Source organism: Macrobrachium nipponense, chromosome 32, assembly GCF_015104395.2.
Source record: "Macrobrachium nipponense isolate FS-2020 chromosome 32, ASM1510439v2, whole genome shotgun sequence".
In the NCBI taxonomy this organism is placed as follows: domain Eukaryota; kingdom Metazoa; phylum Arthropoda; class Malacostraca; order Decapoda; family Palaemonidae; genus Macrobrachium; species Macrobrachium nipponense.
Window position 1 is genome coordinate 27,966,386 of NC_061094.1, and position 20,213 is coordinate 27,986,598.

General features: G+C 38.5%; 1 protein-coding gene across 1 annotated transcript in view; it reads right to left on the minus strand.

Annotated features, from left to right (window-relative positions):
• LOC135207289 (activating signal cointegrator 1 complex subunit 3-like) overlaps positions 1-20,213 on the minus strand; it is a 669,776-nt gene that overhangs the window by 362,676 nt on the left and 286,887 nt on the right. Inside the window, 2 exon segments of the mRNA XM_064238959.1 lie at positions 9,741-9,914; positions 13,458-13,594. Coding sequence (XP_064095029.1) covers positions 9,741-9,914; positions 13,458-13,594 — 311 coding nt within the window.

Below are 20,213 nucleotides of genomic sequence, written 5' to 3' on the forward strand. Positions count from 1 at the left end.
TTTCTAGGACCAAAAATGAAGACCCACAGGACAGATGGTCCTCGTGGAAAATCCTACCACTACCTCAGACATTTCCCTTTGTCCTGTCAACTCATAAGAGAGACCTACCTAAGCAGAACAACTCTGAAATCTTCAGGCCCCATTGTTCATTAGGAAGGGAGGTGGTACTTATCCCTAAAAGGGATCAGGCAACAAATTTTATACTTCATTAAACAGGCCAATCCAGAGTCCTTTCCTTCGGGCCCACGATGTTAGGGCGGTGGCCACATCTATTAATTATTTTCCAACACTGAATTTTGACGATCTTAAGAAGTATACAGGCTGGAATCTCCGACAGTTTTTCAAAAACGGCACTACCTAAAACCCTTAGAAGCCCTCAAAATTTCCAGCAGTGGCAGCTGGAAACACAGTTTCTCCTGATTCTAATTTTTACTATAACTTCTTGTAGCCTTCCCTTCTACCTGCCCCATTGCACCCTTACTTAGTTTAGTCGCCTCATGTATTGGGTTACCTTGAGTTTGCTTTTGTTCATCATTCTAATCGGGATTCAGTTCCATTCTTTTGTTATATATCAAACTTATCTTGTCTTTGCCTAACCTGTATTGTTATTGTTTGTTGTTAGGCTAACTAATTTTAAGTGATAACCCGTGTTTTTTAGGGCTTATACTTCCCTTAGGGTAAGACTGTAAATTTTAGTTGATTATTATACTATTAACCTTACAAAAGTGTTTTAACTTTACCTTAATCTTAATTTATCTGTAACTGTTCCTCAAGCTGGTGTTTGGCATTCTCTGGTACTATTTCACAGGCCGACACAGGTCAAGCCCAGAAAAGGGATTTTGACGAAGGGAAAATCTATTCTGGGCAACGACCTGTGTCGCCCGTGTGAAAAACCCCCACCCTGTAGTTAGAAATTATCCTCACCCAGCTTACCCCAAGCTTGGAGGCTATCTTCAGGAATTGGACGTCTCAGGCGTCGGAGGCGCTCACGTAGTATAGACCGGGGAGCTGTAGCACGCTCCTCCGTAGTTCGGGGGTTTTGTCGAAGGAAGAAGCTAAATGGCAAGGGGACCTCTGGTAGTGATTCCACTCGCTCCTTACTATACCGACATTTCTATAAGAAGTGAGCGAGCCATTTATCTTGGCATTATATTGTTCTTTTTTTTCTCTAGGATGAATAGCAATATTTATCTTCAAAATAGATATCAAAGGAAAACCATTTCACAGGGCGACACAGGTCGTTTGCCCAGAAATAGATTTTTCCCTTCGTCAAAAATCCCTTATATATATATATTATATATATACACACATAACATATACAAGAAGTATATACTATATATATAAAGGATATTTTTTTACGAGCAATTACCGCATTGTCAGTCCCCAATATTTGGATCAATATTGAATACATAAGACAAATAGGGTAAGATTTATGTTATCCTTCACATATATCAGATATTTGTTATAATAAAGCCCACAAAAAGTTTTATAGTGTAAGTAACACAGAGAAAGAAAATTCTAAGAACATTCTCAGTTTGCCTTATTTTAACGGATTTGAAACATGATATGTTAAGATACAATAAAAGTTTTTGTACATACTTATGGCAAATTATATAACTTAGGTATAGACTCCGCGTCCCCGACAGAAATTCAAATTTCGCGGAACACGCTTGCAGGTAGGGTCAGGTGATCGACCGTCCCTGCCGCTGGGTGGCAGGAATAGGAACGATTACCGTTCTAGAACCAGATTTTCTCTTCCACCTGTCTCCTGAGGGGAGGTTGGTGGGCCATCAATCGTATATATCTGCCAGGTAAGTATGTACAAACTTTATTGTATCTTACAATATCATTTTTGTACATGGAACTTACCCCAAGCAGATAACTACTTAGCTGATTGACACCCTTGGTGGGGAAATGGGGAAAGACAACTATTTACTGAATAGAAACAGGTAAACATATAAGTTGTAGGTAATAAATAAACATAAAAACCTTGGTTCCTACTTGATCAGGCGGAAGACTCCATGCTAATGCCTAGGAAATCGCTTCGCCTCAAGAGCCTCAGCGACGGATGTGACCTACTAGCTAAGAGTTCTTGTGGTCTGTCGATGGGGTCTTATCCATTTTTACTCGACAAAGAGCCTCTTACATGACAATAGCCTATGCCTAGTGGATAATAAGGAGCACAACACCGATCCCGATCACCTGATCCTAAACACGAGGGTTTAGTGCTTGAAGTTGAAAAGAGTTATCTACAAACTCCTTTCAAAAAACAAAGAAAAAAAAACACGACGTAAACTTTAAATAACAATTTAAAACTCACTAGTAAGGATCAGTACCTGCTCCCTATCCCCAGCAATGTATCCGCAGACACGTATCAACCAAGAGAGAAGGATCCCTCGAAGGTTATCTGAACAAATCCTTCGGATAATGGGAAGTCAACACAGAGTTGCATCTCCCGTATGTGACAGCTAATATGTCCTTATGACATATTGTTTTTAGGGGCAAAGAACAAGGAATTTCGGTAAAAGCTCGCACTTCATGGCGCTTTTAATTCTCATCTGTTTGAAGGAATCATCAATGCACTTATCAAGTGCTTAGGAGATCACAATGTCTCAAAAGAAGGCCAGGGCGTTCTTTGATATAGATCTCTTCTGGGGATGAAGCCTGGAGCCTGGCTAGCGCTTCGTGCCTGGCAGGCGCCTAGCGCCTGTCTAGCGCCTCGCGCCTGGCTGGAGCTTGTGCCTGAATGGCGCCTAGAGCCTGGCTGGAGCCTCGCCGCCGCCTGGATGGCGCCTTGCGGGCCTGGCTGGCGCTCGCGCCTGGCTGGTGCCTTGATTGGCCTCCTCCTTCCTGGCTACGCCTCGCGACTGGCTGAGCCTTGCGTCTGGCTGGTGCTTGCGCCTGGAAGGCACCTGGAGCCTGGCAGAAGACTTCATGATTACTGTCTATGAGTCTGCATGCCTCAAGAGTTGCAGCGAGTAGGGACCTATGACTGACAAAAACCTTCTGGTCATGTCAAAAAAAATGGGGGGGGGGGCTAGCCCGCTTACACGACAGAGCCTTCTCGGATCGTGCCAATGGGGGCTGACCCACTTACATGGCAGAGCCTTACCTGTATCATATCATGGGGACTAGCCCTACTTACATGACAGAGCTTTAGGTTTCTCTTTACGGAAGGAGCTTGCGCCTGGATGGATCCTCAATCCTGACCCCCCTTTTGTTGGAGCCTAGCCTTGGAAAGGAGCCTGGGCACCTGATGGCGCCTGGCCTGGCTTCTAGAGCCTGGCTGGCTCCTAGAGCCTGGCTGGCTCCTAGAGCCTGGCTGGCTCCTAGAGCCTGCTGGCTCCTAGAGCCTGGCTGGCTCCTAGAGCCTGGCTGGCTCCTAGAGCCTGGCTGGCTCCTAGAGCCTGCTGGGCGCCTCGCGCCTGGCTTGGCTCCTCCCACACTTGCTGGAGCTTCGACTTGGAAGAAAAGTCTCTAGGCTGTCTGGCGATGGTTTCCACATCGGACACACTTATATCGTCCGATTTGTTCGCCTCTGGCGCATTGCGCCAGGTTGGAGGCCCGCTCCTTTCTAGTATCGACCATGACAGAGTTTTCCTTGGAACTGTCCGCCTCTGGCGTTTTTTCGCCTGTATTGGCATTTGGCGCTTGGCTGGCGCTACATTGTCCGAGAGTCCTGAACAACCACATAGTTTATCAGGAGACTGGAGAAGGGTGGAAGAAATTTCTTCCCCTTTGAGCTTTGGCCCCTGGCAAGGGGAGGTGATTTTAGTCAGCTACACCCAGTAGACGACGGATATCTAACAATACGAGAGAGAAGAGTCTTCCTCCGAGGAGGATCCTTTGTGAACACTTCTTTTTGCTAACGAGATCTCTCCTTACATGTTGATGAGGTTCCTCGTTGCAGAATCTTCCTATCCTTGCCCGAAGGAAGGGAAGGAGTCTGGAAAGTCGAAGGAGAGACTGAGCTGAAAATTTGGGCGGAACCCTGATTTCTAGCTCTTATTGTATCCTTCGAATACCTTCTGGGAAGCATTTTGAGCCCTCATCGCACCTCGAAGACTCTGTAGGCAAACGTTAAACCATCTCTTCTTCTGTAGATGGAAAAGTAAGTACCCGGCCTGGGCAAACTAAACTTCTATCTGAAAGGTTGCCGTCAGGAATAGAGGGATTTAGTTCTTTTGCCAGACATACTATGCTGGCAAGAACCCATTGCCGAGTCTCCATTGAATCTGATGCGAGATTCCAATGCACAAAAAATTCACTTGTCTTCTTGTCGTTTAGGGCTAAGAGAAACAAAGAATTCCTTCATAAAACTTCCCTCAAAGAAGTTTTTGAGAGGGAGCAGTTCCATTTTGTCGGAACAACGGAATCTGTGGCCACAAAAAAAAAAAAAAAAAAAAAAAAAAACAAAAAAAAAAAAAAAAAAAAAAAAAAAAAAAAAAATCCCATTCGAAGTACATGATATCCTACTCTTGTCCGTATTGCGGTATCGTATAAGATCCCGAAGATCTTAATCCTCTGTTATCTCTAATTCCCCTTGTAGACAGAGTATAGCCTTTTACTGCATTCTTTGATAGCAGATTATATACATAGGTGAGTCTTCCCTCTGAAACTGGAAATGAAGAAAAAAACCTCGCTAGGTGTTTCACAGAGGTATCGGAAGAGGAACAGTTTTCCTCAATCCATCTAGCAAGCACGATCTGCAGCAATTCTATGTATTAGCCATGACTATTGTCATTTACCTTGAAAAAACCTCTCATTCATGTCCATTTCTGGTCAGTCTGCACGCGGACAGACTCAGAGTGGGGAGGTTTTTATAGTCTATTTATAATAGATTCTGATAGAATATCCAGATACTCTTGGGAAAGCCTTACGAAACATGCTGTGAGAAGAACGTGACTTCTGTGAATCCAAACCTCTCGAAGGCCAAAATGAGGCATACATCCTCTCTTCCTTGACGCCCATTATCGTAATATCTGTTAAAGAATTTATAACTAGGGGAAAAAAGACTAAAGTTTATTCCCCTTCTTTAAATTTACAGATGTCTTATATTGCTCCACCTCTCTTGGTTCGAGGAAAAAAGAGCAGTCTAAAGGAAGCCTGGTCGTCGTTTCTTATACCTTACAAAGAGATCTATGAAGAAGACTTTCCGCAGGTTCTCACAACTCTTTTTTCAATAAATGTTAGACATACATTACAGTTATTATCTTCCATCGAGAAGGTTCTCACGGACATGCAAAATCTGCATCGAAACCTCTTAAGGATCGTTACGTCCGTGCTGTTCCCAAATAGGTTCTCTTTTGTTAAAACGCGGAACAGGGGCGAAAAAAGATTCTCGATGCTCTTTGCGATATGAGAGAGTCGTGGAATTGGCCTAAGTGATTAAAATAAATCATTTCATCATTCCTTTGTAAGCGACCCCTTTCGATTAAATGGGGTAAAACGAAATCAGGAACGAATCTTGCCGTTACCGAGCCTGCTGTCCGAGAAGCTACTGGACTCTTAGGTAATAACTCGCTAAAACGAGAAAATATACTTGGATGGTGCTTCTGGCGCAATTTGCGCCAGGCTGGCGCTTTCTTCTATTCTTTTTAGGTTATGTGCCATAACATCTATGCTTTATGGTACCCGACATCCTTCACATGTTAATTCCGTTTTTCTTAGTGTGGGAAAAAACTTTTATATACGTAGTATAGGTCCCATTCAGGGAAACAACTTCTGCCACTAAGAGAATGTTTTCCCATCCGACTCACCCAACTTCTCTTGAGGCAATATCCGAATTTAAAAAGGTTTGTGTGCGTTTCTCGAAAGGATGAGAGGAATTTATATTCGCGCGCTGCCGTATTTAGAATCCTTTATAATACTGTCACATTGTGGGGTAAACAGCATTAATCTAGGAAAAACCTTTGTAAGGATACTAGGGAATTCTGTAGTTAACCTCGGTATGTGCATAAGACTTGAACCATACGTAGTCTTAAAGTGAATTCTCTCCTAACATTCATCTTATCACTATAAAGCATGTACTCTAATAAGCCATGCTTTCGTAAGCATGAGAGCATTATACAATATAGAGTTCCGCTGCGTTAGAATCCTTAAAAAATGTTACCTACAGTAAACAGCATTGAAATGTTGTAATATCTTTTCTTATTGAAAGCTTCTTAGCAAAAGGCAGACAATATTTTATTTATTTTTTGCTTAACTATCCCCTCAATCGAGGCTAAAACCACGATTGTAGGGGAGAGACACGGTTATTCATTTACATCCCGCAGGAGAGACATGTTACCGACCACCCATGACCGACACCTACATGATACTGCGTTGGGGTCTAAGCAATAGCAGTCTCGTTAGCCGACTGGCCTTACTCTTCCAGAGTTGCCAGCTACTCCATTTAATAAAGGATCTTTATAAAAATTATTATCGAACTTCAGGAAGTTCTTATAATGCATATCTAAGCGAAACAAGACTTCGATAAATCTAGAAGCTAAGTAGGTGTGTCTTTAACAATCCCTTTAAGCGTAGTCCTTCCTAGGAAATTCCTGGAAGGATACTGGAAATTGAGTTGATCAGCAAAAAAAAAAAAAAAAAAAAAAAAAAGAAGTAACTACGGTATGTGCTTATGAATTTGCCGTATCGTATTCTCATACAGCAGATACTCTACTACCTTCTTTCCCTGCCGAGGCAGAATAGAGAAAGGATATTCTGGCACCTGGCTCCTTGCACCTAGCGCCTGGAATGTTCCCGCGCGCCTGGAATGTTCCGCACGCTAGAAAGGAGAGAACGCTCCTGGAACGTTCCGCTTGCGTGGAAGGGCCCGTGCGCCCTGACAGTTCCGAGCGCCTACTAGACCCCTTTTTAGAAGAGCCCGTCTTGCCCGGAAACGTTCAATGGAAGGATCGTTCTGATTGTCACTCTACTATAAAGGCTCCTTGCTCTAGCCCGTCTGTTTTCTTTTTTCTGGGGCGCAATTTGCGCCAGGCTGGCGCTTCGTCTCTTTGGGGGGGAAAAAAAGGCGCCTTGCGCCAAGAAAAATTTTCTAGAACGCGGCTCGCGTTTGGTTGTAGGAACGCGGCTCGCGTTTGGTTGTAGGAACCGCGGCTCGCGCTAGTCTGTTAGCTGGAACGCGCCTCGCTGCTGGCTATAGGAACGTAGCTCACGCTAGCTTGCTGGAACGCGGCTTCCTTGGCAGCGGGCTGGCTCTTGCTCAGTGTTCTCTTAGTTTTTTTCAGAGAACGCGCTAGATCATCGAAACTCAAAACATATTCATTCTTCGTCTTTCGGATGTAGATGAAGAGACGCACTTTTTTAAAGATGCCTTATCAATGGCTTAATCCTTGGCAGTCTGGGACGTTCTACAGAACTGCCGAGGGACGCCTGAACCGTGGGGGTTTTCTCCCTAACCTTTCCTGCGGGCTGTGCAACTTTTTCCTCCTCCACTGGGTCTGGGAGTTTGGAAGAGGTCTAGTTCCTGGAACGCTATGGAGCCGATCAGACGCACCCTCCACCCCCGCAAACTGGTTGAACACTATATTCACTTCTTTACCTTTTTAGAGCTCGCCTTTTGAGCTCCATCCATTTATCTTCAAATTTGCACATATGAATTTGTATATTCTGTGGAGTACGAAGGTGATGAGGATGCAACAACTACTAGAATTGTCAATACTCTAACTGCTCGTTAGGTACGAGAGCTCTTAAACTTTCTAAAGGAAGCGTATCTAGTTATATGCTTTCTGACTTCCTAAAGTAGGAATTAGAATTTTATATTTTCCTTCATCAAAGTTTCAACACCTTATAACACGTATAGTGAAAAAAAAAAAAAAATCATATTTCCCTTATTGCAAAATATAAGTGTCACCGAAAAAATTCGGTAGTTTTCACGTGAATAATATTCTTCGAAAATTTCGAAGCCAAATTCATTAAAAAGTTAATAAAAGCGTATGCCAAACCAAAGACCCAGTACTTCCCTGCAAAAGACAGCCCAGAAGGTCGATGGCGATGAAAAAACGAAAATCAAGTCAGGAGGTAGCAACAACGTATGTTGACACTACCGCGACAGAGAAAATCTGGTTCTAGAACGGTAATCGTTCCTATTCCTGCCACCCAGCGGCAGGGACGGTAGATCACCTGACCTACCTGCAGCGTGACCGCGAAATTCGAATTTTCTTCGGGGCGGGGACGGAGGGGTCTATAGCTAAGTATATATCTGCTGGGTAAGTTCCATGTACAAAACATTAAATCATTGCTAAAAGCCTTTTAAGGTCAACCTTGTTTTTTCCTATAATAACACACTAAATGGAATGTTAATAAAAATGGCCCCAGAGAAAGCAACAACACAATATACAAAATTCCATGTATGGATTGTCCCTCATTTTATCTCGGACAGTCGAGCAAGGGCTTAGAAGTAAGGTTAAGCCAACATAAATATTCTGTAAAAACTGGGCAAACATATAATGCAATATTCATTCATTTAAGTGAAAACAACCACCGAATAAACTGGATTGGTAGTTCAGTAATTGCAAGGTCAAAGGATGTCTTATCATGAAATCTTTTAGAATCTGCTTTAATACAACTTACTTCTCATTGTAATTTCAATATTAGTCGTGGCCTGTTTCATTTAGACCCTTGTATTTGTAACATGTTTAAGAATGACCTCAAAGATATAATTACAGACTTAAATAAAAATTAGTTGCCTTAGAGATACCTTCCTTGTATATGTATGTTTAATATGCATTGTGAATATGTATTGTGAATATGTTTTTGTTTACCAAAGATCTGAATAGCTGTCACCTATAATAATCCTTTATTAATTGTCTCATCTTTGTGTCTGAGCAGATTGTCTTAAATTGGATTGGTAGTTCAGTAATCGCAAGGTCAAAAGATGTCTTATCACAAAATCTTTTAGAATCTGCTTTAATACAACTTACTTCTCATTGTAATTTCAATATTAGTCGTGGCCTGTTTCATTTAGACCCTTGTATTTGTAACATGTTTAAGAATGACCTCAAAGATATAATTACAGACTTAAATAAAAATTAGTTGCCTTAGAGATATCTTCGTTGTATATGTATGTTTAATATGTATTGTGAATTGTTTTTGTTTACCAAAGTTCTGAATAGCTGTCACCTATAATAATCCTTTAATTGTCTCTACTCAAGTCTGAGCAGATTGTCTTAAATTTTAACTATACTCATGTTTTTGCCTGTTTGGTAAGGTTACTCATCTTCCAGGTGTGTCGGATTCTAGGTACTAATCTCTTTATAATCCCTACCTGTCAGTTATACGACCTTTCGTGTATTGTCATTTCCTCATGTATGTCAGTTCATCTACTAAGTATAAAGGACGTTTGAACGTTGAAAGATCTCGCGGATACTCCATTGTTTATTTTCCCTTGTGGCATATACCTTTATTTATGAATTTATCACGTTCCTAACTTTCGTGATTCAGTTATACATATAGTATATATATATATATATATATATATATATATATATATATATATGTATATGTATATATACATAATATATAAATTTTTCAATGTATGTCTATGTATGCATATATATATATATATGCACATATATATGTATGTACATTAAAAATGTGATCATAGAGAAATTTCAGTGAAAACAACATTAAGGTTCAATTTGAGGAGACAAAGTTAAAATACTTTCAAAAGATTAATTAATTATTTGTTACCAAGGAAATACTAAACCCAAACAAATCTAACCTTGTATACTTACGTCAGTTACATAATTGATGTCAGAAACAAGTGAGAAGCTGTCAATCCTTATTCGGGAAATATAAGACTGGAGAAGAATATTAACTTTCCCATGGATATTTTCAACACCACCCGCTGCAGGAACTTCACACTGAACATGAAGTTCGTCTAGTTCAGCCATTTCTTCATCACGTACCTAAAAGTAAGTCTTGAATAAAAAACTATCATATGCTATTGCATCAATGATGAAACATACACATAGCAGTTTTATCATCACCTAGGAATTTAACCTAATTCACCTTAATTGATAAATTTCTCTCTAAATAAAGTATAATACATGAAATTTTTATCTCAAAAGACTCTAAAATCCACTGGTGGGTTATTAAAATAAAGTGACATTACAATATCTCCACCTGCATATTCATTCTCAGGTCTAAGTAATTAGCCTTCCTTACCCTTCAGAAACTATCACCTGTTTATTTACCTGTTGACTACCATTACAACTACTTTGTTTCTTAACTTGAAAGTATCCTGTGAAATGAATTCCCAAACACGAAATTTTACATCACAGTTAATTAAAAAAATACAAGAATCATATTTATATATAGCAATGAAGTACTGCTTCTATTTATTGTGTATCTTGAGGTACCAAAAATCTCTTAACTCATATTTACGCAAATTTTCACACATGAAACTAAAGTAATTTTAACATGGAAAACTTCTAATAATTTAGACTTATTAAAAAACCTAGTGACATTGTACAATTTTTGCACAGAACACATAAAAGTATTCTTGTTGCTTTATGTTATATGTAATGATACTTTATTAATGTAAGCAACTGCATATTACTACATTACAATAGGTATCAACAAATAAACTATTTCTACATGAAGCAAAGTACTTATTCCTGAGATTACTCACATCTTTCTAAATAAGCTCGAGGGTCACAATATAATACTAATAAGCCCCTTAACCCTTAAACGCCGAGCCGGTATTTCCGAAAGTGTCTCCAGTATGCCGGAGGCATTCGGGAGTGAGCGCCAAAGGGGAAAAAATTATTTTTTTCAAAATATCACAGCACGCTTAGTTTTCAAGATTAAAAGTTAATTTTTAGCTCCTTTTTTTGTCATTGCCTGAAGTTTAGTATGCAACCATCAGAAATGAAAAAAATATCATCATATATAAATATTGGAATATATGACAGCGTAACAAATTTAATATATAATTGTATACAAATCGCGCTGTGAGCAAAACGGTTAAAGCTAATGAGTTAATTATTTTTTCTTTGTATTGTACACTAAATTGCGATGATTTTGGTATATAACAAATTGTAAAAGGATCAAAGCAACACAGAGAAAATATTATCACAATATGATGCATGAATTCGTACTGTGGGATGTAAAAAAAGAAGAAAAAAAAAATTTAAATTCACCATAAATAAAAAAATTGTGCAAGAGACTTCCTGTTTGTTGCAAAATAAAGGTAATTGATTGAATATTACTAGACTGTAAGTGTTGTAGCTTACAATTGCAGTTTTCAACCATTTCGATCGAGTTAAAGTTGACCGAAGGTCAAATTTTTTCTATTTATCGTGATTTATATAAAAATATTTCAAAACTGATAAAAGCTACAACCATGGGTTGTTTTTCGTTGTATTCTACATAAAATTGTGCACAATTTCATATATAAAACTTTATGTAATGGCTAATATAAAACAGTGCAAACATTACGACAATCTGACGAAAGAATTTCTGATTTTTTCGGCAGAGTTACCACGCGTACGGAAGGAAAAAGTTTTTTTAAAAATTCACCATAAATTGAAATATTGTGCTAGAGACTTCCAATTTGTTGCAAAATGAAGGTAAATGATTGAATATTACTAAAAGGTAAGAGTTTTACCTTACAATTGCGTTTTTTTACCATTTCGGTCGAGTCAAATTTGACCAAAGGTTGAAATTTTGACACTTATCGTTTATATGAAAATATTTCAAAACTGATAAAAGCTACAACCATGGGTTGTTTTTACTTCTATTCTACATGAAATTGCACACATTTTCATATATAAAACTTTATGTAACGGCTAATATAAAATGGTGCAAACATTACAACAATTGGACGAAAGAATTTCTTATTTTATGGCAGTTACCACGCAGACGTATGGAAAAAGTTTTTTCAAAAATTCACCATAAATCAAAATATTGTGCTAGAGACTTCCAATTTGTTGCAAAATGAAGATAAATGATTGAATATTACTAAAATGTAAGAGTTTTAGCTTACAATTGCGTTTTTCGACCATTTCAGTCGAGTCAAAGTTGACCAAAGGTTTAAATTTTGGCACTTATCGTTATTTATATGAAAATATTTCAAAACTGATAAAAGCTACAACATGGGTTGGTTTTATTTGTATTCTACATGAAATTGTGCACATTTTCATATACTATAAACTTTACTTAACGGCTAATATAAAACGGTGCAAACATTACGACAATTGGACGAAAAAATTTATTATTTTTTTTGGCAGTTACTGCGTGGACGTAAGGAAAAAGTTTTTTTTCAAAAATTCACCATAAATCAAAATATTGTGCTAGAGACTTCCAATTTGTTGTAAAATGAAGGTAAAATTAATATTACTAGAATGTAAGAGTTTTAGCTTACAATTGCGTTTTTCTACCATTTCGGTGGAGTCAAAGTTGAACGAAGGTTTAAAATTTGGCACTTATTGTTACTTATATGAAAATATTCCAAAACTGATAAAAGCTACAACCATGAGTTGTTTTTTGTTGTATTCTACATGAAATTGCGCACATTTTCATATATAAAACTCTATGTAACGGCTAATATTAAATGGTACAAAAATTTTGTCAAAGTGACGAAATAATTTCTGAGATGTGTCACTAATGCTTTTTAGTGCGAGAAGAAAGAAATTCGCGCATGCGCGCCTGGGTAACGCTTGTAAACAAAACAACAGCTTGATCCGTGAACTCCCTGCATCCCTCAAGGCGCGTGATTCAAAATTTTTTGCCAAGTAGTCCTATAACTATTTTTCAGCTAATTTTTAAAAAACTTTTTGCGTCGATGTATCATACGTCAATTAAGCACCCAACAGACAATTTTTGCCAACCTTTAATACGTCCAATAGGCATTTAAGGGTTAAAGAGGTTGAGTGAGTTATTTATCATTTAGCTAAAAATAAGTGGTTCACTATATCACCAATACATAACCAGTTTATAGTAAGTGCAATACATACTATAAAACCAAAATATAAATAATAAGCTAAGTTTATTGAGATATCCTTTTAGCTTGATCATACATAAATGAAAAAAAAATCAGAATAAAGGAAAAATTAAGGGCTGGATAAATATAATTCTAATTCACTGACCATAACTGAACATGCATTATCAATAAAAGTAAATTAAATTAAAGGAAATAAATGTTTAAAAAACTAAAAGAAAATCTTTTTGAAATTTACCCATACATAAGTCAATGCTCACATAAAACCATGGAAGAGCACAATACAGTATCTATGGTACAGCCTAGATTTTGAAAATACTGGTTATATGGTCAGCTATTCCAGTGAACAAAAACTGATGTCAAGATACTTGAAAAAGTTAGGCAAAACTTATTTGAAATGATTCGTTGATCACCAAAAAACTAAACCCATGTACCAAAGTCCAAGATGCAAACTAAAATTCTTTACAGCTTTATTACAAGATACAAAAAACTCTTATCTTGATGTTACCTTCATCTGCTGGAACTCGGAGCTTTTGGATATTACAGACAAAATCATGCCATCGTTCATGACTGCACTTAAGAAATCATTGAAAATCTCAACTGTGTCATATTTGACATAAAACTGACTGGCAATACGCCCCATATCTGGAAAATAATATAAAATTTTACTTTTGCAGCACTTTACATTTGGAAAATGAAATTTATACTTTCCCCAGTTATCGGTGGGGGTTCCGTTGTTCCCAAGGGGGTGCTGATAAGCAAAAACAGCCATTAACCAAAAAACTCGGCAATTATGGATAACCAGTTATCAGCACCATAAGCACCATTAATGAGCACCAAAAGCACCATTATGGCACTCTGTTAGGTATGTTTTGGCCTTATAGCACGCCATAAATCAATTTTATGGCGCTAGATGAGCGCCGTAAAACCGGATCACCGATAACCAAGGACTGCCTGTGTGTGTATGTGTGTGTGTATACAGGCGGTCCCCGGGTTACGACGGTTCCGGCTTACGACGTTCCGAGGTTACGACGCTTTTTCTTAAATATTCAATGGAAAATCCGTCCTGGGTTATGACGCTTGTTCCGAGGTTACGACGCTGACGCTTCCGACGCTCCGAGTTAACGACGCTTTTAAAAAACGCATGCTATGATAAAAATCCTTTATAGTTAGCACAGTATAATAATAAAAATATGTTTTTTGGTTACATTACAACAAAATTTTGAGGGTTTATGAAATGAATATTTTTGACACTTTTTTTTTTTCGTAATTTTCTTTTTGCAATTTTTTTTAGTGACGGCCGCATATGCGGAACTAAAGTTTGCGGGCGAATGAATACAACTACGCTTAGGGGATGCGGCAGTTTTAAAACAAAAAGTCCATAAAAGCGCAAATATAATGAAGAAATTCATTGCTTGTTTCCAGTACATAATTAAAAAAACTAAGTTTCTGGTTAGATTACAACACAAATTCCAAGGTTACGACGTTTTGTTATGCTTTTTAACGATACCTCATATGCAGAACTAGTTTTTGAGTGGAGGTGCATAAATTACTTAACGCTATTAAACTGTATGGTAAATTGACCGAACAACGACCTCGGACGGTCGAGGACGCCAAGCGTAACAATACGAAAGGACGCCACTTCAATCGCGTGTCTGCCTGAAGTTCAGTCGGTTGTGTGCTAAGACGTTGCTGAAATTCCTTGCCATTTTCGCAAATTTACATGGCTCCTAAACGCCAAAGTACTTCCTCCGATGATAGTTCATCCAAGAAGAGGAAGGTCATCACGATGGAGGTCAAATATGACGTGGTAAAGCGTTCGGAGAAGGGAGAAAACTAAACACCGAAATAGGCCGTTCTTTAGGCTTGAGCAGGACCACGTGGTAACCATTGTGAAGGACAAGGAACGTATTCTGAAGCATGTTAAGGATGCTGCACCGATGAAGTCAACGGTGATAAACGAGAAGCAACGTAGCCAGAGCATTGTTGAAATGGAGAAATTGCTCATGATCTGGCTGGAGGACCAGAACCAGCGACGTGTTCCGTGAGCTTAAGTGTGATCCAGGAGAAGGCTAGAGCGCTGGCATGAGGCAGTAGTGAAAAAGTTTTGTTTGGCGAAGGCAGTGCTGGTGGTGAATTTTCCGCGAGTAGAGGTTGGTTTTAACCGTTTAAGGCTCGTGCAAATTTGCATAATGTGAAGCTGCAAGGTGAAGCTGCTAGTGCTGATAGCGAAGCAGCAGAAAATTTTCCAGGTGGTTTGGCCTGAGATAATTAAGGATGGTGGTTACACGGCTGACCAAGTCTTTAATGTGGATGAGACTGGATTATTTTGGAAAAGAATGCCAAATCGAACGTACCTTTCCAAGGAGGAGAAGTCAGCACCTGGCCATAAAGCTGGAAAGGAGCGACTGACTTTGCTGTTTTTGGGGCCAATGGCAAGTGGTGATTTGAAACTGAAGCCCTTGCTGTTGGGTAATTTTGGGCCGGAGAAATCCCAGGGCCTTTCAAGGGCATTTTCAAGAGTCAACTCCCTGTGAATTTGGAAATCAAACAAGAAGGCTTGTTGGGTTATTAACCTTAATGGTCTTTCGAAGATTGGTTCAATGAACCATTTCGTGCCAGCCAAGTGGGAAGCCGGTATTTGACTTTCGAAGGGTCTGGCCTTTTTAAGGCCAGGCCCTCTTAGTTCCTGGACACATGCCCCTGGTCACCCCTTCAAATTTTGAGGCACAATGCATCCTAATGTGAAGGTTGGTGTACCTCCCACCCAATACCACATCGCTGATACAGCCAATGGACCAGGGAGTATAGCTAATTTCAAGGCTTACTACCTTAGAAGGACCATACGTTTTGCTTTGAGGGCCATAGAAGCTAACAAGGAGTTGACACTGAAGCAATTCTGGAAGGGCTACAACATTGCTGATGCAGTGAAAAATATTGCAAGTGCTTGGGACGAGGTGAGACGACCACTTTAAATGGGGCCTGGAAGAAACTGTGTCCACAGTTTGTTGTCACAGTTTTGAAGGCTTTGACCAGGCAGAAGACGTCGAGACTGTGACGAGGAAGATCGTAGGGCTAAGCAAGAGGCTGAAACTAGATCTTGAACCTGATGATGTAACAGAGGCTGCTGGCTTCCATGGAGAGGAATTGTCTGCAGAGGGACTTACTTGAACTTGAACAACAAATGATTGAAGGAAGGAGGAGGCGGCACCAGAGCCAAAACCCAGGTCATTAACTGTGAAAGGCTTGTCAGAGGGTTTTACTCATCTGGAGAGAGCCTTGGCTTCTTTGAGGCAGAAGACCCTAACGTTTCTAGGTTTTGACAAAATCAAGAGAGGTCATGGATTTTGGTGACTTTCTACAAGGAGACCCTGAAGAGAAGCAGACGAAGAGAAGTGTGCAGTCCAGGCTTGACACTTTCTTTCACAAGTCTCCAGTACCACCACCTCCCACATCCTAGTCCTGGTAAGGAATTCTGAACTGTTTTACTAATTTATGTGTTTTACATAGTGTACATATTAAAATGTGTTAATTTTTTAATGTAACAACTAAATGTAAGAGTAAATTGTAACTTCATTAATTTTTCATCATTTGTAATTTTATTGCAGAAGTGGTGACAGTTCCAGATCCCCCTGTACTACCTGTGACAGTTCCAGATCTCCCTGTACTACCTGTACAGTTCCAGATCCCCCTGTACCTGGACCCTCTGTAGCAGCCCGCCCACCTGTACGTGTACAATCAGGTAAGCAATTCAATTTTTTTCATCCATTTTCATGTTTGGTAAATTGTTTTTTACACCCTACAATACATACGTACACTAACTTACATAGTGGTACAATGTGTTTGATGTTGCAATAACCTTATTATTTTTTTTTTTTTCATTTCAGACCCCTTTGATAGTGACAGTGACCCAGATGACCCTGAGCCTTTCCATGGTTTTGAATGCCTCGCCCTATACATCAGGTAAGGAATCCTTAACAAATTTGTATAAAATGTTTTATAAATTGCTAATAGAAATTTTATTAAAAGTGTACATATGCTACAATTACATCCACCTATAATATATTTATGACCCTATCATTCTTTCCAGATCTAGATGTTCCCTCATCAGTTGAATACGAGTATCACCTCTCCAGAGCCCAAATCAGTTTTTTGATACGAGTAGTATCACCTCTCCCATTCCTTCAGGTAAAAGAATTCTTCAATTTTTTATATTGGAACATACGTATTCACACTACATATGTCAAACAGTAATAACATGTTGCAGTAGTTACAGTAGTAGTAACTATCATTTTATATATTTTTTATCATTCCAGACTCCCAAGCACCTGCCCATCCCCACTCCATAGCCCCAGCCACCCACCCCCCTCTCATGTACCTATGGCCATCCCCATAAGCAAGCCAACCACTAGAATTTGGTAAGGACATTTTTTTTTATTAATGTTTTATTATTACATATGTAATAACCATGTTATGTGTAACAAAACATACTATAATCATATGTACTATTACATTATCATTCCAGACTGGCATGCACCTGTGACTTACATAAACCAGACCTCTACATAGCCTACATGTCTTCATTTTGCTGAAGGTAAGGAATTCTCAGTTGTGTTTAATGTTTGCATACGTACAATAAATTTTGTACACCTAAGTGGTTACATACTGTCGCTTTAATATTAATTCTTCATTCCAGACTGCCCATCATCCTAGCCTGTTATCTGTGATAAAGCACACTGAAGTTAGGTTTGGAATGCATCCTTATCATGAATGCTCTACACCTCCACCTCCATCTCCCACAACCTAGGTAACAGCTTTTGAGACTCACTAAAAGTTGGTAAGTTATGTAAGGAATTTCTAAATTAAGTTTTATACTACATGTTATATGTGATATTAAACCACTGTATGGTGCATATTACTGTATGTAACTTACTCTGCATAGAGGACTTACTGACAATATTATTTTTTGTACATTCCAGAGTCCCCTGAATGATGTAGGCTATGGGGCCACATAAGACTTTGTCCATCCAGGGTTACATTGAACGACAACTTTAAACTAAAAGTAAGGAATTAATTAACATACATTAAACTCTTTTAGTACTCTTTGATATATCTACAGTAATTAACATATTGCATTCACAACTTTCTGTAGTGTATATTTTGTACACTAATTTTTGTTACTTTTTTCCTTCCAGAACCAACATTTTTTCACACAACTCCAGGTTGTTACTAACAAATTACTACAAGTGTCATCAAGGGATAACTACAAGTAGAAGCACCATTTTTGGATGGAAAAAACCCTTCAGGAAAGTATACGTATCACATGTAACATGTACATAGTGTAACAAAGTATGAACAGTAAGGTTTTTACATACAGTAGTATTACATACGTACATAACTTTTTTTTACAGGAATTTCCAACCAAGTTTGATTATGTACATACATGTTACCCCCCCCCCCCTAAACACTGTATCGTACGTAGGTTACTGTATGTAACTTACTAAACATACATAACATGACTTAACTTTGATACTTTTTTGGTACATTCCAGAAAACCAGGACCCCCTCCATGATGCAGGCTATGGGGCCCACATCCAAAACTTTGTCCAGGGTTACTACAATAACATAGCACGACAACTGTAAACTATGTTACTACTGTACTAAAGGTAAGGAATTATACATAGTAGTAAACATACATTAAGTAAGTTTTATACGTACATACTAAAAAAAGTGACCAAGATCTCTCACATGGGATAGTGATCAAGGTCCCTCATGGAATTACATACTGTACACTCCCTGCTGAACAGGGGGTGTAGACCAATCATTTACAATATGCATACAGTTTGATATTAAACCACTGTATGGTGCATATTACTGTATGTAACTTACTATGCATAGAGTACTTACTGACAAAATTATTTTTTGTACATTCCACAACCCCCTGAATGATGTAGCTATGGGGCCACATAAGACTTTGTGCATCCAGGGTTACATAGCACACAACTTTAAACTAAAAGGTAAGGAATTAATTAACATACATTAACTAAGTTTTATACATGTTATATATGTGATATTAAACCACTGTATGGTGCATATTTACTGTATGTAACTTACTATGCATAGAGTACTTACTGACATACTAATTATTTTTTGTACATTCCAGAACCCCCTGAATGATGTAGGCTATGGGGCACCAATAACTTTGTGCATCCAGGGTTACATAGCATGACACTTTAAACTAAAAGTAAGGATTAATTCACATACATTAACTTTTTTACTCTTGATATAACTCAAAGTAAGGAATTATAAACTAAAAGTAAGGAATTAATTAACATACATTAACTCTTTTACTCTTGATATCTATAATTTACATATTGCATTCAGGACTTTGTGTAGTATTTTGTACTAATTGTGTTATATTTTACCTTCCAGAGGCTACCAGACTGGGATTTTAGTGTACTCCAGGATCTACCAAAGGATTACATACTACGTAGTGTACAGTGTATAATAGTGTTTAGTGTATAATCTAACCTAAGGATTAAGTGTAGTACATTGTGCTTTATAGTGTCACAAGAGTTTAATAAAGAAGTTATACCTTCAAGAACATCCTTTGCCATTGAAATAACCACACTACACATCAAATGCAATACTTGCATGTCACACAGGTAAGGTCTCTCTAACTTTTTTCTTAGTTTTAGCATATTTTAAAGTGTCGTTCCGGCTTACGACGATTTTCGGCTTACGACGCGCCTCAAGAACGGAACCCCCGTCGTAACCCGGGGACTGCCTGTATATATAGTATATACAGTAGTACCTCGAGATACGAAATTAATCCGTTCCGAGGCGCCCTTCGTATCTTCAACCCCATTTTACATGTAAAATGGCTAATCCGTTCCAAGCCCACCAAAAACACCCCAGTAAATTTCATAATAAAGCTAAATTGACCTATAAACAATGAAATACTACAACAATCTGGACCGTTCAATACCTAACTTAATAACGAAATGCAAATTAACCTGTAAATAAAGTGTATTAGTGTACATGGTATACAAGAAATACTGTACGTAAAATGTAGAAGCTTACCTTTCGAGTGAGGCTATCTCCTGGAAGTGGCAGCAGAGGAGGAGGAGGACAAACGCCAGATACGTACGTACACTTAACTTTACGAAAACACATAAAAAAATTTAAGGAAAACATACATAAACTAAAATTTACGAAACACATTAACAAAACTATAACACTTAACTTTACAAAAAAATAAAAT